A 17,829-nucleotide genomic window follows, 5' to 3' on the forward strand; every position below is an offset into this window, starting at 1 on the left:
CTACACATAAAAAATATGTATCTAAACTGTGCGCCAAAATTCGAATCTAAAATCACACATGCTAAACAAATAATACCAACGAACAGATGATAAAGAAATACTATCGATATAGCCTAGCTATATCGATAAGAAAATCAACAACATCCCTTTAGCAAAGCCGTCAAACTGCCCTGCTGTCACTAAAGTATAAATTTTCTGATGCAATTTCATCTATAAAGAATAGCTGAAATTTTACATTGTTCTCTTATTCCTTGGGCATAAATCTTCTAAAATGGAAGGTGAAGACGTAAGTGTCGTCAAGTTTTGTGTATTGCAAGTATTTCTATTAACAATTATATACAAACTACGAGATCGTAAATTGTGTTCCTCATGTGTGAGGTTATGTAGCGCATATGGAGCTCGATTAACATTTACATGAATTTCACCTACTCGCCAAAATATTTAATGTGCTCGATTTCGCTAACACATTTAGTTATTTCAAAATATGTTTTAGGGATTCGATCCTACTTTGTTGAAGAAGAAAAAGAAGAAGAAGACCACATTTGACTTGGATGCCGCATTGGGACTGGACGATGCTGGAAAGAAAGAAGATCCCAAAGATGAAGCAAGCGCTGTTTCAACAGCAGCTGAGGTGGACGATAATCTGGATTTAGAAAGCTTCGGTAAAAAGAAGAAGAAGAAGAAGAAGCCCTTTAACTTGGATGAATTAGAAGGGGCGTTGCCTGATGGCGCGGACGACGCCACAGCTGCAGCAGCTGAAGACCCCGAGGAAGAAGAGATTAATTTGGACATGGACTTTACAATGGCCAAAAAGAAGAAAAAGAGCAAAAAGAAAGACTTGGATGAATTGTTTGCGGACAAAGTGGACGACGATAAAAGCGAAGACAAAGAGAACGGTAAGTTATTTATTTAAATATGATTTGTTTATTAGTATTAATTTATTAATTTCTTTTTAGTTGAAGATAATAGCAGCAGCTGGGCTGGTTCGGATCGCGATTATACATACGACGAATTGCTGAAACGTGTCTTCGAAATCATTCTGGACAAGAACCCAGACATGGCAGCTGGTCGTAAGCCCAAGTTCGTGATGAGACCACCTCAAGTGCTTCGTGTGGGCACAAAGAAAACATCGTTTGCCAACTTTATGGATATTGCGAAAACTCTGCATCGTCTGCCGAAACATCTGCTCGACTTTCTTTTGGCCGAGTTGGGCACAAGCGGCTCGATGGACGGCAACCAGCAATTGATTATCAAGGGTCGCTTTCAGCCAAAGCAAATTGAGAATGTGCTGCGTCGCTATATTAAGGAATATGTCACCTGCCACACCTGCCGCTCTCCAGAGACAATATTGCAAAAGGACACGCGTCTATTCTTTCTACAGTGCGAATCCTGCGGTTCTCGGTGCTCCGTTGCTAGCATTAAGTCTGGTTTCCAAGCCGTCACAGGCAAGCGTGCCGCCATTCGAGCAAAAACCACATAAATTACTTGTATACTTTTAATTGGATTTTTTATTGATTAAAATTTCAATATATATACAAAAGCTCAACTTATTTTGTATGGCTTTGATAGTAGTCTATTAAGCTTCCACTGAAGGCGATTTCCAGACTGCGCGACTTTTCGTTGTCCATAGTAAATGAGATCACGTCTAAACTAATTTGATCCTTAAAATTGTGCGGACGCGCATATAACATGACGTTGCTTCCAGGCGATATTCTGGAGCCATCAATATACTCCGTGGCTTTACCCAGGAGCCGAGTCATGCTTGTTGATATCTTCTCGTATTTCAAAGTATCCGCACTGCCAATCAAGGACTGGGCTTCATTGTAGAGGCACTTGATGATCTTTTCTTCTCTGGGCTTGGCATAGATTCTAAATTTTATTGACCCAGTTCCATCGTCTAATACGTAATTGTAAAAAGATTTGTTATGTACACCGCGACCTGCTACAAATCCGTACACCAAACAACTGTGATACTTCAATTCAGTGGGATTAAACAGAGTGAAGGCTCCTTTGTTGTCTGCATCTGGCTGGGACGCTAATATATCTTTTACAAGTAATGGAATGTGATCATATATCTTTTCTCCACTTTGTGTGGTTTTTTGTCGCGGAACATAAGTTGATGCTTGATCCTTTGTTTTTCGTATGATAAAATTATCCAGCTGATCCTCAATGTCGTCGGCCGATAAGTTTGTCATATCGTAACATTTTATGAAACAAACGATTTATTAAAAAAACCTTTCCTTTATTTGAAAATATTTATTTCAATTGGCATTTGGGTGCCCAGCTATCGGAAATTAATCGAAATCGATATATTTGTTGCTGATGTCATTCGCGCTAGCTCCGGTTCATTCGCTGAATCTGTTGACATTGATTCCATTGTCATTTGTATTTCAACCGGAGGGTGTTCGTTATATTAAATACCAGATTAGATAAATATATCTTTTTTGTATTAGTTGTGTGGCTACTTAAACAACAAAGGTCAGCTATAAACATTGAACAGTGATTCATAGTACATACATATATGTATTGAACTCGCCATCCCTTGAAACTGTATTATTTCATCATCCCTCGTCAGCATTTTCGCAGATTGTGAAATCAAGGCATAAATATAAAGTTTTTGAAAACAAAAACTTACAATCTACAACTAGGCATGTCCGGTGGACCAGCAATAACACTCAAAAGTCAACCAATAGATGGTAACAATGGCAACAGCGGAAATGCTGCTGCACAGCAGCAACAAACTGCAAATAATGCAGCAGCAGGAGCGTCTTCATCCTCCTCATCCCAAGCTTCAAGTGGCACTGTGCCGCCAGCTCCGGAAGGCACACGTCAAAGTAGTCTGCAGCGCATCCAGCTACGCAAGCAAAAGGTATTCAACCTGCCCGAAGCACAGAAACTCGCCAAATTATCCATGTATTCGGCGTGCCAATTTGAGGGCTGCCGTTGCACTGGCTGGAAGACGCCCCAGGAGAACAGGCATCGAGATGTCGAGTCGTCTTACTGCCCAGAGCCGACTGAAGAGTGTCGAAATGCCAGTTGTCGTCATCCGCTCCGGTCCCACATTTCTCATCTCACCGAGATATCCAGATCTAGTATGGACGAGCTATTAGGCGCCATCATTGACATGGAAAATCTATTCATGTCCATGCAGCGCGTTGAGGATGAGGACACAAAGAAGGTTTACCTGTATCTATTCAGGTTACTGCGACAGTGTGTGCTCACGCGTCAGCAGGCTGTTATTCGTGGTCCATTGGGTGATCCTCCATTCGAGTCGCCGTGTATAACAAAAGCTGTTTTATCCTTAGTTTTCTACAAGTACAATCACTTGAACCCCACCGAACTGCAGACCATGACAGAGGTGGCGAAGACCTTTCTGAATTTTCTCAATCATTACAATTTTGAGTCGCCCTCCGCACGGCGCGGCGATCCAACTCTGACGCACGAGGATGCATCGACTTATAAGATCAATTACACACGTTGGCTTGTATTTTGCCATGTACCCGCGTTCTGCAATTCTCTGAGGCAGTTTGAGACATCTCTCGTTTTTGGGCGCACTCTTCTGCGCACTGTTTTCCAATATATGTCGCAACAGCTGAAGAAGAAATGCATTTCGGAACGAGATCGCTTTCCCGAAGACAAACGCTCCATCATTACGCAAATGCCAAAATTTTTGGAGGCATTAAGGGCTGAGTTGCTAAAAGATGATTCACCCATATGGGACTCGACATACAGGCCACCCAATTCCTTCGTCGTGCAACAGAGAAAGCGGCATCAGGAAGTGGCACCACCACCCACCATTTCGTCTGCTGGTGCAGCCGCTCCTAGTGGCAGCAAGCGCTCAAGCGTGGGGGAACCTGCTCACAAGAGGGTCAAAAAGGAGGTTGCGGAACGTGTAACCAGGTTAGTTTCTAGCAAAACGATGTTATCTTTATATTAATATATTTCTTTTTATTTCGTTCCATAGCGAAAACCAGGATGATCTGCCAACTGAAGTGGTGATGCGTGCCATGAAATCCGTTGCAGAGTCAAAAACATCAAATAAATCGGAAATATTGTTTCCCATCAATGTGTCACGCGATGAGAATGTCAAGGCAGAAGAGCAGAAGCGCGCAATCGAGTTTCACGTTGTCGGAAATTCGCTTACCAAGCCCGTGGATAAGCAAACGATCCTTTGGCTGCTCGGACTGCAGCTGGTATTTGCCTATCAGCTGCCCGAGATGCCGCGTGAATACATAAGCCAGCTTGTTTTCGACACCAAGCACAAAACCCTGGCACTGATCAAGGAAAATCAGCCCATTGGCGGCATATGCTTTCGCCCATTTCCCACCCAGGGCTTCACAGAGATTGTCTTTTGTGCAGTTACCATGGCGGAGCAAGTGAAGGGTTATGGAACCCATCTAATGAATCACCTAAAGGATTACAGCATACAACGTGGAATAAAACATTTGCTCACCTTTGCCGATTGCGATGCAATCGGCTATTTCAAGAAACAAGGTTTCTCCAAGGACATCAAATTGGCGCGTCCCGTCTATGCGGGCTATATAAAGGAGTACGACAGTGCTACGCTAATGCACTGCGAGCTGCATCCAAGCATTGTGAATACACAATTTATTTCCGGTCAGTTAACATGATGCGATCCTTAATTGATTGCCAATTAACATACGTATTTTTTTTGTTAATTTTTTAGTTATTCGCAATCAAAGTGAAATTCTTAAAGAGCTCATTGCACAACGACACAACGAGGTCCAGAAAGTAAGACCTGGCTTAACTTGCTTTAAAGAGGGATTGCCGTCTATACCGGTTGAGTCCATACCTGGCCTGAGGGAAATCGGGTGGAAGCCACAAATGCGTCCAGCGCGTGCTTCTCGTCCCCTGGAAGAATCCACAGATCCAGAGAAACTGGCGACCCAGTTTGCATCTGTCTTACAATCTGTGCGCCAGCACACCGCAGCCTGGCCCTTCCTTCGCCCAGTTACTGCAGCCGAGGTTCCCGATTACTACGAGCACATCAAGTATCCCATGGACCTGAAGACAATGGGTGAACGCTTGAAGAAGGGATATTATCAGACACGGCGTTTGTTCATGGCCGACATGGCTCGCATTTTCTCTAATTGTCGCTTCTATAACTCTCCTGAGACCGAGTATTATCGCTGCGCTAATTCTCTAGAGCGATACTTTCAAACCAAGATGCGTGAGCTGGGATTGTGGGATAAATGATCTGACGATCCTATTTCGATCGCATGAACTGAATAAATTATGTAGTACCTATCACATTCATATACATATATATGACATTATTTATATTTCAGTTTCTACGAAGCTAAACTTTTGTAACTCTATTCCCAAGTTAATAAAATATTGAAAGGATAACTTATCTTTCATTCTTTTTATTTTGGAAAGCAAAAATACTGTTGAAAATATTTTAAACTAATTAGCACTTATAAAGCAAAAGAAAATAATTGAAACTGGACTGGAATCGAAGTAAATATATATGATATTGTCATTTAACTGTAATTCACTTTAGTATGATCCAATATAAAAAAACAATTCCCTTAGCATGATAAGTTTAAGCTCGACTTCAGTACTCCTTGATGCCAATTTTTAAATTTAAACAAAAACTTATTTTATCCATACCAATAGATCCTTCCAATAAGAGATAGTCTATTTGAAAATTTGATTCGTTCATTACTTATAAGCAACATATACATATATATTTATTACAATTTCATACAGGTTTGTGCTCAACATAGATGTAGTGTGTCCATTCTATATTTAAGAAAAAATAATGAAGAAAATGAAAACAGAACCCATGGGGCTTCGACATAGAAAATTATAACTCGGTAAGTTATTTTGCTCTGAATTTAATATGAATTATATGGCTTATTTATATGAAACATTTACAAAAAACATGTTTGATGTACAATCCGTGGAGTATTGTTGTAATATCCCCATTCAATTCCGGCCACTCGAATACAGATGTAAAGTAAAATGATAACTTTAAAATAATTTTTTTTTTTTAAATTAGATCATTAATCGGAATTTTACGCGAACATCCACGCACAATGCGTACAGCTAACTCCTTAAACTATAAAACTGTAGTATAATGAGATATTGTTGTGCATTCCTGGGTGACAGAATATGTTTTTCTTTTAGCTTTTCAATAGTTTTTTGTTTTTGTTTGCAATTGTTTTGAAGGCTGCAAGCTAAATACATAGTTGGTTGTTGGTGTAGACATATTTAAGTAGAGTAATTAAAAATATATATATTTTAGCTCCCTCAAACAAATGAAACGCATTCAACTACACACTATATATATATATATATATTAAGAACGATTTCGGCTATAGACCCGGAAAAAAATGATCGAAAAATTTAACTAATCTCTGAAAGACACGCTTTAATTGTTTTCGATTTTTGTTTTGCCTTTGTCTTATAAACAATATGTGTATTTTATTTCTTGCCCACACTACTGCTGATAGGGGATTTCTTTTTTTACAATTTATAATTTCTTTTTTAGGTTTTTGTTTTTGTTGTGTTCCATATATGTACGAGTTGCTGCTAATTGTTATATATATGCATGTAATTCCATTTCTCCATCATTAAAATTGTTCTTAAAAAAGTTTAAATGCTAGTAACGCTTTGAATTAATTTATTTATGATGTCTGCCCACATTAAGTATAGTTGTAGACTTGTTTGTTTGGTTTTTAAAATATAAACATGTGAATTGCGTTTTGTTTTTATTAATGTTGGGAATTCCATGGATTTAATTGTTTCTTTCCTTTAATTTCATAATTTGCGACTCCTAGAGTTTATTTCTTTTTATCTTTTCATAAACTTATGCTTAGCTTTTGTTTTCTTCACATTTATTACTAAATATATGTAGAGGTGTGTATGTTCTCTCACTATAATCAAGTGCTGCCTCGCTATTGACGTTCTAGCATGCCATTTACACAAAATACCTATCCATATGGCTGCTAAACGCTCTCGGATCATATATAATTAATAGCTAAGCAACACGGTGGGCGGGCAGAGAGTGCGCGCAGGACGTCATGAGCGTTACAACACTAAGTAAAATTTTACAATTATTTTGTTTTATGCCATTAGTTCCATAACTCGATTCTTCATGATGATAAGAGCCTTTTTTGTCGTCGATCGGTCGCTTGATTAGGTTGCATTCGGGTAACTAACTTTGCAATGAGTAGGACTTTTGTTTCTTTTTTTTTTTTTTTTTGTTTCTTTTTTTTCTTTCATATTTGTTTTTGTAAAGTTAGGCAAGGATTCTCCACTTGTGCGACATTATTGAGCTGAAATATATAAATAAATCCGAAGTCAAATAGTAAGTACGATAACAGGTGAGACGTTATATCACTTACAAACTGCCGCGACCTGTTGCGTCTGCTCTGTGAGCGTAGACGTGGCTGTCTTCGTTGTTGCGGCATTCGATGCCGTGGTGTCCGTGCTGTTGCCTGTACCGGCAGCACTTCCTGCATTGTTGGCTGCTTTCAGAGCTGCAGCTACGCTACCATTTCCATTGGTTATGTTGCTCTGGCGGTTGCCGCCGTTATTGTTACGATTGTTGCTGCGGTTACGATAGTTGCCGCCGCCGCCGCCCATGCGATAGTTGTTTCGATTGTAGCCAGGTGCACCGCCATAGCCAGAATTCATGCCGCCATTGCCAGCACCACCCATCGCATTGCCATTATTATAATAATTGTTGCGCCCCCGGTAGCTATTAAATAGATAAAAATAAATTATTAACTTGCTGTAAGGAGGCGGAACCCCTGCTTTAACTCACCTGCCACGTCTGGTGGAGGAGACGCCAAACGTCTCGGTATTCAATTTGCGCTCCTGACGCCAGTCATTCTTCTTGTTCTTACTGCGATCCTGAGCAGCCTCGCACGAGATGTTGTCAAAGAACGATTTGGTCTTATCGTAACCAATATGAACGTCGTCCTCTTCAGGCTCATGATCGCCGGCGCCGGTCTCGTTGCCAGAGTCGTCTTTCTTATCGGTCTCACCATTTAGCTGTGCAAAGTTCAACGGAATAGCAATTTAACAATTTGAAATGAAACACGCATTCGCATGAGTGTGTGGTGCATTGTATGAGTTGAGTGGAAATTGTTTTTCAAATAAATAAAATCGTATATAAAGTTAACTGAACGCAGATGATTTTAAATTAGACAAAAAATGAAAATAAACAAACGAACTTATACCTGATCAGTAGTGGTAGAAGTTGTTGTTGTGGCTGTTGTGGTGGCTGTTGTTGTAGCTGTGGTTTTGTTGTTGGGTTCGTCGCCCACCTTGAGTTTTGCCAGCTGGGATCGCAGCTCCTCGAACTTATTATTGGCCTGCTCGAAATCAAAGTCACCCTCAAATTTGATCTTGTTGCGCGGCTTATTCTGATTAGCCGATTGCGGACGATAGCCCTGCTGATAAACAAGCATATTCCAACATCAATATATATACCGAACGCGGTTCGGAATGGATTATTCCATTGCTTGAATTTACCTGATTTGGTCGCATTGGCCCACGGCTACCCATGCCGCGATTGCCGCGCATCATCATATTATTCGGATTCTGTGGTCCGCCACGATGCATATTCCATGCACCGTTTCCACCACCGCCGCGCTGCTGCATAGCACCGCCGCCAACACCCCCACGGTTACGTTGATTATTATAGTTGTAATTGTTGTTGTCCATTTGACGGCCAGAATCACGGCGATCGCGCTGTTGCTGCTGCTGCTGGTGGGGATGATTGTAGAAATCATTGTTGTGGTTATTCCTTTGATTCTGCTGCATGTTGGTTCCTCCACCTCCGCCTCTCTGCTGCTGCTGTTGCTGCTGCTGCTGCTGATGGTTTTGGCGCTTATGACCGGCATCGCGCGCATTACCACCTCCACCGCCGCCGCCGCCAATAGCTTGTGCAGAGTTTTGCTGCTGCTGATTAATTTGCTGCTGTTGCTGGGAGTGCTGCTGGGTCAGGTCGGCTGTTGGACTGATGATGAGGCTAATAGGAGTGGTCGAACGCGAAGCGCTCGCTAGCATATCTAAAACAGAAACTTTACATATAGACAGGAGGACGTGCATTTATGCGTATTAATGATGTGTATGTGTGTGTGTTTAGGTGAGAGTGTAGGTGTGAGAGTGATGTATATGTTGTGTGTCTACTACTTACTTTGTTTTGGCTGCTGCTGAGGCTTTTGTTGCTGCTGCTGCTGATTACCGCCAATGTTCATGAACGGACCTCCACTGCCCGGTGCGCCGGCACCTGGTGCCAAGGAGCCGGGGCCCAGACCGGGCGCGCCCAAGGCACCAAATGGATTGCCATTTCCAAAACCAGTGCCAGGTGCTCCAGGTGCACCTCCACTGCCACCAGGCATCGATGGACCAGTATGCTGTTGTTGCTGCTGCTGCTGCTGCGGTTGTTGTTGGGGCGCATTCATTGGGAAATGCTGTGGCATTACCTGAGGCCCATTCTGCAGTTGGGCCTGCATAATAGCCGGATCATTGTGATGCGGCAGCGTATGGTTGTTCACAACGCGAATGTCTTTGATATCGGAGCCGCGAAATAGAATGTAATCATAGATCTGCGACTGCGGAGCTATTTGAAACTGCGTATCACGATCCTCCGTGCCAAAGGAACGCACTGTTGAATAATAAAATAAATAATATTTTATATATAACCTCAATATATTTATGCTTGTATGCATGCATATATGTATGTGCGTATTTATGTGTTTTCTGTTACATTCAATACATATGTATGTATGGAAGTGTAGGCATAGGATGCAAAAAAACGCGGCAAGTCATGGGTATGACGACAAAATCAAATCGAAAGTACAGTGTTATAATTGCATTTAAATTACAAAATGTAGAAACTAAATACACTTTATGTGATCGGTCAACATTAAGTTCTGTTCAAAATCTCCCTTGGTCCATTTAAATCACTGCCCATGCTAACGGTAGTCGCTACACATAATCCGTTAATTGACCCTGGCGCCAAAAATCGGTTTTGCCAGGGAAATAGCGAACACATGTACAAGTCTCTATCTGACTGACACATGTATTTATTTTGATGTAAATCAGTACACACACACATAAATACGTGTAGCTACATGCATTATATGCATGTGTGTGTACTTGTACGTTTATATGTATGTCATTTTGCGCGTGCATGGGGATGCAAAAGCAACACTGTACAACCCGAAGCTCTATCTGTGCCGACAGCATCTGAGCTTCGCAAACATGACAAACAAAAAGCACAAGAGAGAGGGAGAGAGAGAGAGGACAAAAGCGAGAGAATGGGAGAGCGAGTTGAATACTGTCGAGTGTGCCTGCCCGCTCTTTGCGCGATGAGCAGCAAATTACTGTAAAAACTAACTGAAGCAACCAAAAACGTGAACAAAAAAAATTCAAAGAAACCATTTTCTTTTCAGCACCCGCCTTTGCATTTTACCGTTTTAGTTTTATAGCACAGGTTACATTGTGCACATACATACTTACATACATAGATATATGTACATGCAAGCCTGTCCACATTTGAAGAGGAAAAATAACACAAACGTGTGGGCATGCATATGTACATATATTTTGTATTTTACTTACCACTCGATAGGGCGATTGTGCACTCTTGTGGATCTACCGTATATAGGCGGCCTTCATACCTAATGTCAGCTTTCGAAATTAGGCTGATCTTTGAGCCCAACTCCGGTAATCCCCCACTCATTTTGAATCCCGAATTTTTCACTGTTCGACCCGCGTATTAATCCAAGTAAATTTAATTCACCAGTTTTTACCAAAAAATGTTTCTGCTTATGGCCGACAATTGCCGACGAATGGAATAATCAAGTAAAGCAAACAATTATAACGAGCGCGACGTTGCCCCGTTTGCGAGCGAGTGTTGCCTGCTGCGCTGCAGTTTCAACCTTTCGACGTTGACAAGCACGCAAAAACTTTCTTTTTCCAGAGCAAATGTTGAACTTTCAAAAGGTAGATTTTTAATACAATAGATATGGAGCACAGTTTGAAAATAATATCAAATCAAATGGATAAATTATTACAAATGATAAATTTTTTGCAATTCGTAATGTGGAAAAATTTTTCACCTTCCGTCTGCAAAAACCTACCCGTCGAAAGTGGAAGATATTCCTATGAGCAAGAGCACTCGCTAGCATGTTAAGTGTTGTTAAACGTCGAAAGCTGGGGCTGCATAATTTTAAGTGATTACACACTTTTCAAATACTGATGATAATATTCCTAGCACTCAGGTAAAAATCAATTATTTGGGTCTTAAAAGCATGGTGGATAACTAATTTTATTTTTTGGATTATTTATAAATAATTGTGTTTAAGTAAGTAAGAAGTCTGGCATCACCTTCAAAAAATTAATTCAAAAGCGACAGCACTGGCAGCTGAACATGCAACCCTGCGTTTGTCACCGCGTTTAACATTCAAAACGTTCGATTCTGACTAAGGCGTCGCTTGATTTTTGTCGACGGCATCAGCTAAATAAGCACTGAATGTAGCTGTTCAAATATTGTTAAATTACACAAAATATTATTATGCCGCCACAACGCGAGCCAATTAGTGTGCGTACGACGCGACTCAATAATTTAATATTGGGTAAAAGAGTTGGCGCCGTGCAAAAAACTTCGACTAGCGCATCAAGACGCAGCGTTGTGACTTTAAATACCGCAAGTGCAGCTGTCGCAGAAGCCATTTGTCGTGAGGGTTTGCTAGACGCATTCTGTCTGCTGTACAATGAGTGCGACAAAGAGACCCTTAAAAAACGCGACCGCAACATAGCGGAATTTGTAAACAAATGTAAGTTCTCTAATTGTTTAATTTTACTATGGCATTTTAAGTACCTTTCCGATCCAGTTCGTCCTATAATTGAGGAAACCCGCCAACTGCGCGTAAATGCCGATGATTTTGTTATTAAGGCACTCATTGGCAAAGGCTATTTCGGCAATGTCCATTTGGTGGTCGAGCGCCAAACATCGGATGTTTACGCCATGAAGAAGATCAAGAAATCGATGGTGACCACATCGCAAGTGGAACGCGACATAATGTCCCAGCGTAATTCTGAGTGGCTGACCAATTTACAGTATGCCTTTCAGGTGAGCATAATTTACATAAATATACATATATACATGGTTCAATTAAATTCTATTTGCAGGACAATGATAATCTGTATTTGGTCATGGAGTATCTGCCAGGAGGTGACTTACTGAGCCTAATGTCCCGTCACGGACCTTTCGACGAGGATATGGCGCGCTTTTACTTAGCCGAGCTAACACTGGCTCTCCATACGCTGCACACCATGGGCTATGTTCATCGAGATATCAAACCGGAAAACATTTTGATCGATCGCTTTGGGCACATTAAATTGGCAGACTTTGGCAATGCTGCTGCCTTGGACCGAGATGGACATGTATTAAGTCTTTCACCAGTTGGCACACCAGACTATATAGCTCCTGAGCTCTTACAAACTATATCAACCTATAAGCTATCGAAATCTATGCATGACGTGAGTGTGACTGTATGATTATAATATTTCATCCTACTCACAAATGATATATGAATAGTAGAACTATAAGAGTTTCTTCATATTTCATTTCATGATTTTTCTCTGAATTGCTTCATATTCAGTTGTAATAACTTTTGATTGTGAATTCTTTAAACAGGTAAGCTGCGATTATTGGTCTATGGGCATAATTGGCTACGAGCTCATATGTGAGATTACGCCCTTCCACGAGGATAACGTGCACGAGACCTATTCGAAAATACTTTCGCACTGCGAGGATAGCCGTTTAAAAAAAATAGTTAGTTTTCCCAGTGATCTGAAGATTTCCAGCAATTTGAAACATTTGATCGGTTCGTTGGTCACGAATCCAACGAACCGGCTTTCGTACGATCAGATCGTCAAGCATCCATTCTTCGAAAGCATCCAGTGGAGCACAGTCCGTTCACAGGTGCCGCCCATTATACCCACCATCAAGTCGGATGATGATATTTCCAACTTTGAGGATGGAATACGGCATAAAGCGCGCCGTGAACCTCAGGCGAAAAAGTCACTGACTTCGAACATGAAGTCGAACGATTTTAGCGGCAAGGATTTGCCTTTTATTGGCTACAGTTTCGTTCATTTGGAAAATGATTACAGTGCAGCCGATGCTTCGGATACAGCACGTACAACTAAGCTGCAGGAAAAGCTGCGAACTTTGCAGCAAAAGTTGAAATCGCGCGAAGGGGAAATCCTAAAGCTGAGACAGGAGCTAGTCAAAGCACAACAAACAGTAAAGCAGAGTGACGGCTCATCTCAAGTGGTGCTCGAAGCTAAAATGGAAATTACAAAGCTCCAAGATATTATTAAGGAGAAGACCATGGAGCTGGCCAGCTGCAAGACTCAAATCAAAACGTTGCAGAGCTCAGCTAAAATTGACGAAGAAATGTGGTCGAAGAAAGAAGCCACAATCACAGACTTACTGCGCCTGAATCGCCAAAAGTACGAGGAGGCGAAAATTGCATCCGAACAAAGATATGAGAAACAGTTGGCGGAAAAGAAACAAGAGCTGGCTTGCACGATACAAAAGCTGGATGCGCGTGAACTAGAATTTAATGCCAAAACTGACGAATGTAAGCATCTGCAAGACAAGCTGGAGAACTACAAGGAAATGCTGAAGCAGCTGAAGGAACAGAGCGTTAAAGCCGACACCAATCACGAGAAGCAGAGACAACAGCTAACAGAAAGCTATGAGCAAAAGCTTTTAGAGCTGCGACAGAAGCTGCGCGAATCTCAGGACACCCACCGTCGCATGACGTTCGAGCTGCAGAATATACGCACGGAGCTGGATGAGTCAATTAGCTCGGGTAAATCCAACCAAGAAGCTAAAAATGCGACAGAGCGTAGCATTGAGGACATACTCCAGCGTCTCAACTGTGAGATTAGCGCAAACAACGAGCTGCGCGCAGCCAAATCTTCGCTAGAGGCGCAGCTAAGTCTTACCAAAAAAGAGCTCGCAGAAGTACAGACGGAATGCAACCGTTTGGAACGAGAACTACAGGTAATTGGCATTGATTGACAAATAATTAAAAACCTTTTACAATAATTTTCTTATGCTTATCATACAGCTTGCTGAATGTCGTGGAAACTTGGCAGAATCATCGCTTGCGTCTCAGGCCTCGCCTTATGAAACAGCGCCAGGTTCGCTAACGGAGTTACATGCTATTGAGGACCAACTGCGCGCCGATTTGGTGGCTGCGAAGGATGCGGAGTCGGCGCAAAAGACTCGCGCAGATCAACTACAGGAGCTGGTTTCTAAGTTGGAGCGAATGCTCGAACGTTTCAATGAGCAAAGTTTGTCGCCCATGAAGGGTCATTCCGGGGGCGCTGGTAACAGCGCCGTGGGCGATATGCTTGAGCGGCAGAATGAGAAACTTGAAGATAAACTGGCTGCAGTACGAGAGCAAATGATTGTAGAGCGTCAAGCGGCACGTACTGCTAACTTATCACTCTGGAAGGTGGAGAAACAACTGGAGGAGGCGCTCGCCGAGAAGAAGCTGTTGGCGCGACGCATGGAGTTGACGGAAGAGCGCGTCAAGAAGGCGCAGAATGAACGTGACGAGGCGCAACGTAAACAGAAATCAACGCAGGATGAGTTCCGTCAGCGCGATGCACGCATTGATGAACTGAAAGCTGAGCTGGCAGCCAGCAAGCGAGATGTGCTGAAGGAGCATCGCATGTGGGAGAAAGCCGAGGAGGAGCGCATGAAGTGCAAATCCGAAATAATCGAGCACTTGGCAAACATCCACAGGCTGGAGCAGCAAGTTCGAGAGGTGCGTCAAAAACTGAATCAGTCCCAGCAACGTTGCGATGGGCTGGGTCTGGAACAGAAGCGTCTACAGCGCGAGCTACAAGAAGAACGGGAGCGCAATGCGGCAGTTGGCGAAAACACTCAGGCCTTGCAAGCGGAGCTGAAGCAACTGACGGATAATTTCCAGCGTCTCAAATACGCATGCAGCATAACTGACAATCAGCTGACGGAAGTGGAGAACATGCTGGAGGCAGAGCAGAAGCGCAACAAGACACAGCAAGCCCAGCTGGATGCTTGCCATGTAAAGCTACGGGAGCGCAACGATCAGGTCACCCAGCTGCGCAAGGATCTGAATGTGCAGGAGTCTGAGAAGCGGCAAGCTGAGCAGCATGCGAAAATACTGGGCGTAGAATTGGAGGAGCTCAAGGAGAACTTGAAGCAGTTGCAGATGAAGTTAATCTCACAACAGAGTCAGCTGGTGGAACAAACGAATGCTCTGTTCGGCGCCCAGGAGCGGGCGGATCAACTGGATGTGCAGAGCGCCAGTTGCCAGGCGCAGAATGCAGACTACGAGAGGGAGCTGCTTTGCCTGAAGGAGGAGAATGCTCGCATTCTCAGTGAGCTATTCCACAGCAAGGAGGAGGTGTTGCATTTGCATGACGAAGTCAAGAATTTGCAGGCAGTGCAAACAGGACTTCACACCGAGATCGATGAGCTGCAGAATGCGCTGACCGAGAAGGAACAGTTCTATGTGCAGCGGGACATCAAGGCAATGGCTACGCTCGCTCAGCACAAGAAACTCATCGACTATTTACAGGTAATTCGATAGCTAAAGATTATTATTGATAATTGATAACTAATACACCACAATTGTAGCTCAAGGTGGAGGATTTGTCTGCGAAGAAGAAGAAAACACTTGCAGACAAAATATTTGGATCCAACAGCAATACCAAGGAGAACATATCGCCCAATGATGTCGAGTCATCAATACTATATCGTGCCCTGAAAGAGGAATTGCGCCGGGAGCAAAAGCATTCCAAGATGCTGCAGGAACAATTGGATCAATTAAATGGTAATGCAAGATTGAAAATGAAATATCTAAACAATATAGTAAGGATGAATTGTTCTTTTAGGCACTGCAACTTTACGTTCCCCGCGTAAGTCAACCGTTGTCAATGGAGCTGCAGATGAGCCCAAGCTGAGACCCGCTAGTATCGCCACAGTTCCCCGATCTCCACGTAAGCAGCCGGCGACAATAAAACGCTCGGCAAGTCAAACGGAAACCAAAGCAAATTCGAAATCACCAGAAAAGCAGGAGAGCAAAGGCGAAGTAACGCATCATCGCTTCGAGTTGGCTTTGCAAGAATCGAAGGTCGATGCTGCCAACTGTGTGGCCTGTGAGCAACCGATTATAGCCGGTTCGCCTTATTGGCGCTGCAAGGAATGCAAGGATGTATCGCACCGCAAATGTCGGGCTAATGTGACTAGCAGCTGTGGCAGCTCTGTTGTGTCGTCTTGCGATGAGGTTAGCGAAGCTCGACCAGAGTCCAGCTGCAGCAGCAGTCTGGACACAATGGAAAGCGAGAGTAACTGCACTGATGAGTACAAGGGCACACTGGCTTACAATGGCTCACAGAACAGCCACAACAGTGAGGTCATTGAGATTAATTGTGCATTCGAAATAGTGGAGCAGAAAATCTTGCTATTTGGCTGCAATAGCGGCTTATTCACCTACAATGTGGATACGCAGCGCTTGCTACATATTGCTGGTATCGAGTCGGTCAGCTGCGTGTCCGTATCGACACGTCTTGCCAAGGCTATGATGGTGGGTGCCAATGGCGAGAAGCTCTACCAGTGTGACTATCGGCAGCTGGAGTCACGTTGCCAGAGCACGATTCCCTGCAACAAGCCTGTGCTGGAGACGTCTGTCATTGAATTGCCGTTTGCCAATCGCTCAGTCAGCGAGAAGTGGAAACTTGTACAAATCTCAAACGAATCTGAGAATGCCCTCGACTCGGTGGCCATTGCGGCAACTTCTACACGAATTGTCATACTCAAATACGATCATAAGCTGCATAAGTTCAAGCCAGTTCGTGCATTGGACACTGCCACGCCCGTAACATCGATTTTCTATACACGCCACTCGGCCATCGTCAGCTCGGACAAGTTCTATGAAATCGATCTGGATAACTATGCGGCCGAAGAGTTTGTCGATCTAGCAGATAAGACGCTGCAGCACACATCCAACTGTCAGCCTTTCGTAGCTGTACGTATCTCTCGTCAGGAGTTCCTGCTGTGCTTTGCCGAATGCGGCATCTTTGTCGATGAATTTGGTTGCCGTTCGCGTCCTTATGACTTGAGTTGGGTTTACGCGCCAACTGGCTTCTTGTACCGCGAGCCATTCCTCTACGTGGCGCACTATCAGTACGTGCAGATAATGCGCATACATCGATCCTACAGCAAAGAGATGGCCAATGCGGAAGGCGGAGACTCATCAGAAATCCAACGCGCTTACTTGCCCCATTACATGCCTACTCTGCTGACTTCCAGTGGCGAGCGAAATATTTATACTCTGTCTATAGATAAGCAAGCGGGCTATCAGCAGGTATATCACCTGGATGCATTGCGTGCCTTCAAAAAGAAGCTCAACGTGTCCATGGAGACAATATCGTCGGTGGCAACATCCATAACGCTCGGCTCGGCAATGACAACGGATAGTCTATAGGGCGTACTTAATCAATAATATCTCTGCCTGTAAATACATACATGCGTATGTATATAGTATTTAACACAAATTTATCAGTCACAAATCACTTTTTATATTATATTTTATTTGAATATTTTAACTATGTTTATTTACTATTCCAGCGAGAATAAAGCATTCTAATACATTTAGCGCCAAGTTTGAATGTCAGTTATTGGGACACCCTGTGAAAGCTTTGGGCTTGCAAAAACGCCCTGTGCAGCATAACAGTTATTTTTCTTTTTAGTTCGTATAGGCTGATGGAGCGGCA

The 17,829-nt window shown here is 43.0% G+C and overlaps 5 protein-coding genes across 11 annotated transcripts; 3 read left to right on the top strand and 2 right to left on the bottom strand.

Moving 5' to 3' along the window:
- Positions 1 to 109: 109 nt before the first annotated feature.
- eIF2beta (eukaryotic translation initiation factor 2 subunit beta) lies at positions 110 to 1,546 on the top strand. Its single transcript, XM_018100209.3, has 3 exons — positions 110 to 286; positions 494 to 896; positions 957 to 1,546. The coding sequence occupies exons 1-3, from the start codon at positions 272 to 274 to the stop codon at positions 1,478 to 1,480; spliced, it is 942 nt and encodes a 313-aa protein (XP_017955698.1). The 5' UTR covers positions 110 to 271; the 3' UTR covers positions 1,481 to 1,546.
- Positions 1,482 to 2,289, bottom strand: ver (verrocchio). The gene has a single exon (XM_018100212.3). The coding sequence runs from the start codon at positions 2,193 to 2,195 to the stop codon at positions 1,548 to 1,550; it is 648 nt and encodes a 215-aa protein (XP_017955701.1). The 5' UTR covers positions 2,196 to 2,289; the 3' UTR covers positions 1,482 to 1,547.
- A 110-nt stretch (positions 2,290 to 2,399) lies between these two features.
- On the top strand, positions 2,400 to 5,374 carry Gcn5 (Gcn5 acetyltransferase). The gene is made up of 3 exons (XM_018100187.3): positions 2,400 to 3,900; positions 3,965 to 4,617; positions 4,688 to 5,374. The coding sequence occupies exons 1-3, from the start codon at positions 2,651 to 2,653 to the stop codon at positions 5,215 to 5,217; spliced, it is 2,433 nt and encodes an 810-aa protein (XP_017955676.1). The 5' UTR covers positions 2,400 to 2,650; the 3' UTR covers positions 5,218 to 5,374.
- Positions 5,375 to 6,632: 1,258 nt separating this feature from the next.
- Positions 6,633 to 11,157, bottom strand: tral (LSM14 family protein trailer hitch). 7 transcript variants are annotated; one of them, XM_018100194.3, is made up of 7 exons: positions 10,606 to 11,156; positions 9,176 to 9,646; positions 8,509 to 9,047; positions 8,214 to 8,426; positions 7,796 to 8,025; positions 7,374 to 7,729; positions 6,633 to 7,304 (listed from the first exon to the last, which is right to left on the bottom strand). In XM_018100194.3, exons 1-7 carry the CDS (start codon positions 10,724 to 10,726, stop codon positions 7,297 to 7,299), a joined length of 1,938 nt encoding a protein of 645 aa, XP_017955683.1. In that variant the 5' UTR covers positions 10,727 to 11,156; the 3' UTR covers positions 6,633 to 7,296. The 7 variants fall into 7 exon arrangements, with proteins under 7 accessions (XP_017955683.1, XP_017955682.1, XP_017955681.1 ...); XM_018100193.3 differs by having other exon boundaries at positions 8,214 to 8,429; XM_018100192.3 differs by having other exon boundaries at positions 8,509 to 9,059.
- Positions 11,158 to 11,400: 243 nt separating this feature from the next.
- Positions 11,401 to 17,717, top strand: sti (citron rho-interacting kinase sticky). The gene is made up of 7 exons (XM_018100179.3): positions 11,401 to 11,822; positions 11,880 to 12,118; positions 12,178 to 12,528; positions 12,686 to 14,065; positions 14,133 to 15,632; positions 15,692 to 15,887; positions 15,949 to 17,717. Exons 1-7 carry the CDS (start codon positions 11,561 to 11,563, stop codon positions 17,538 to 17,540), a joined length of 5,520 nt encoding a protein of 1,839 aa, XP_017955668.3. The 5' UTR covers positions 11,401 to 11,560; the 3' UTR covers positions 17,541 to 17,717.
- The last annotated feature ends 112 nt before the right edge of the window (positions 17,718 to 17,829 follow it).

The sequence above is a fragment of the Drosophila navojoa genome, chromosome 4 (assembly GCF_054131105.1).
Source record: "Drosophila navojoa isolate 15081-1374.11 chromosome 4, UAZ_NAV_1.0, whole genome shotgun sequence".
NCBI classification, from domain to species: domain Eukaryota; kingdom Metazoa; phylum Arthropoda; class Insecta; order Diptera; family Drosophilidae; genus Drosophila; species Drosophila navojoa.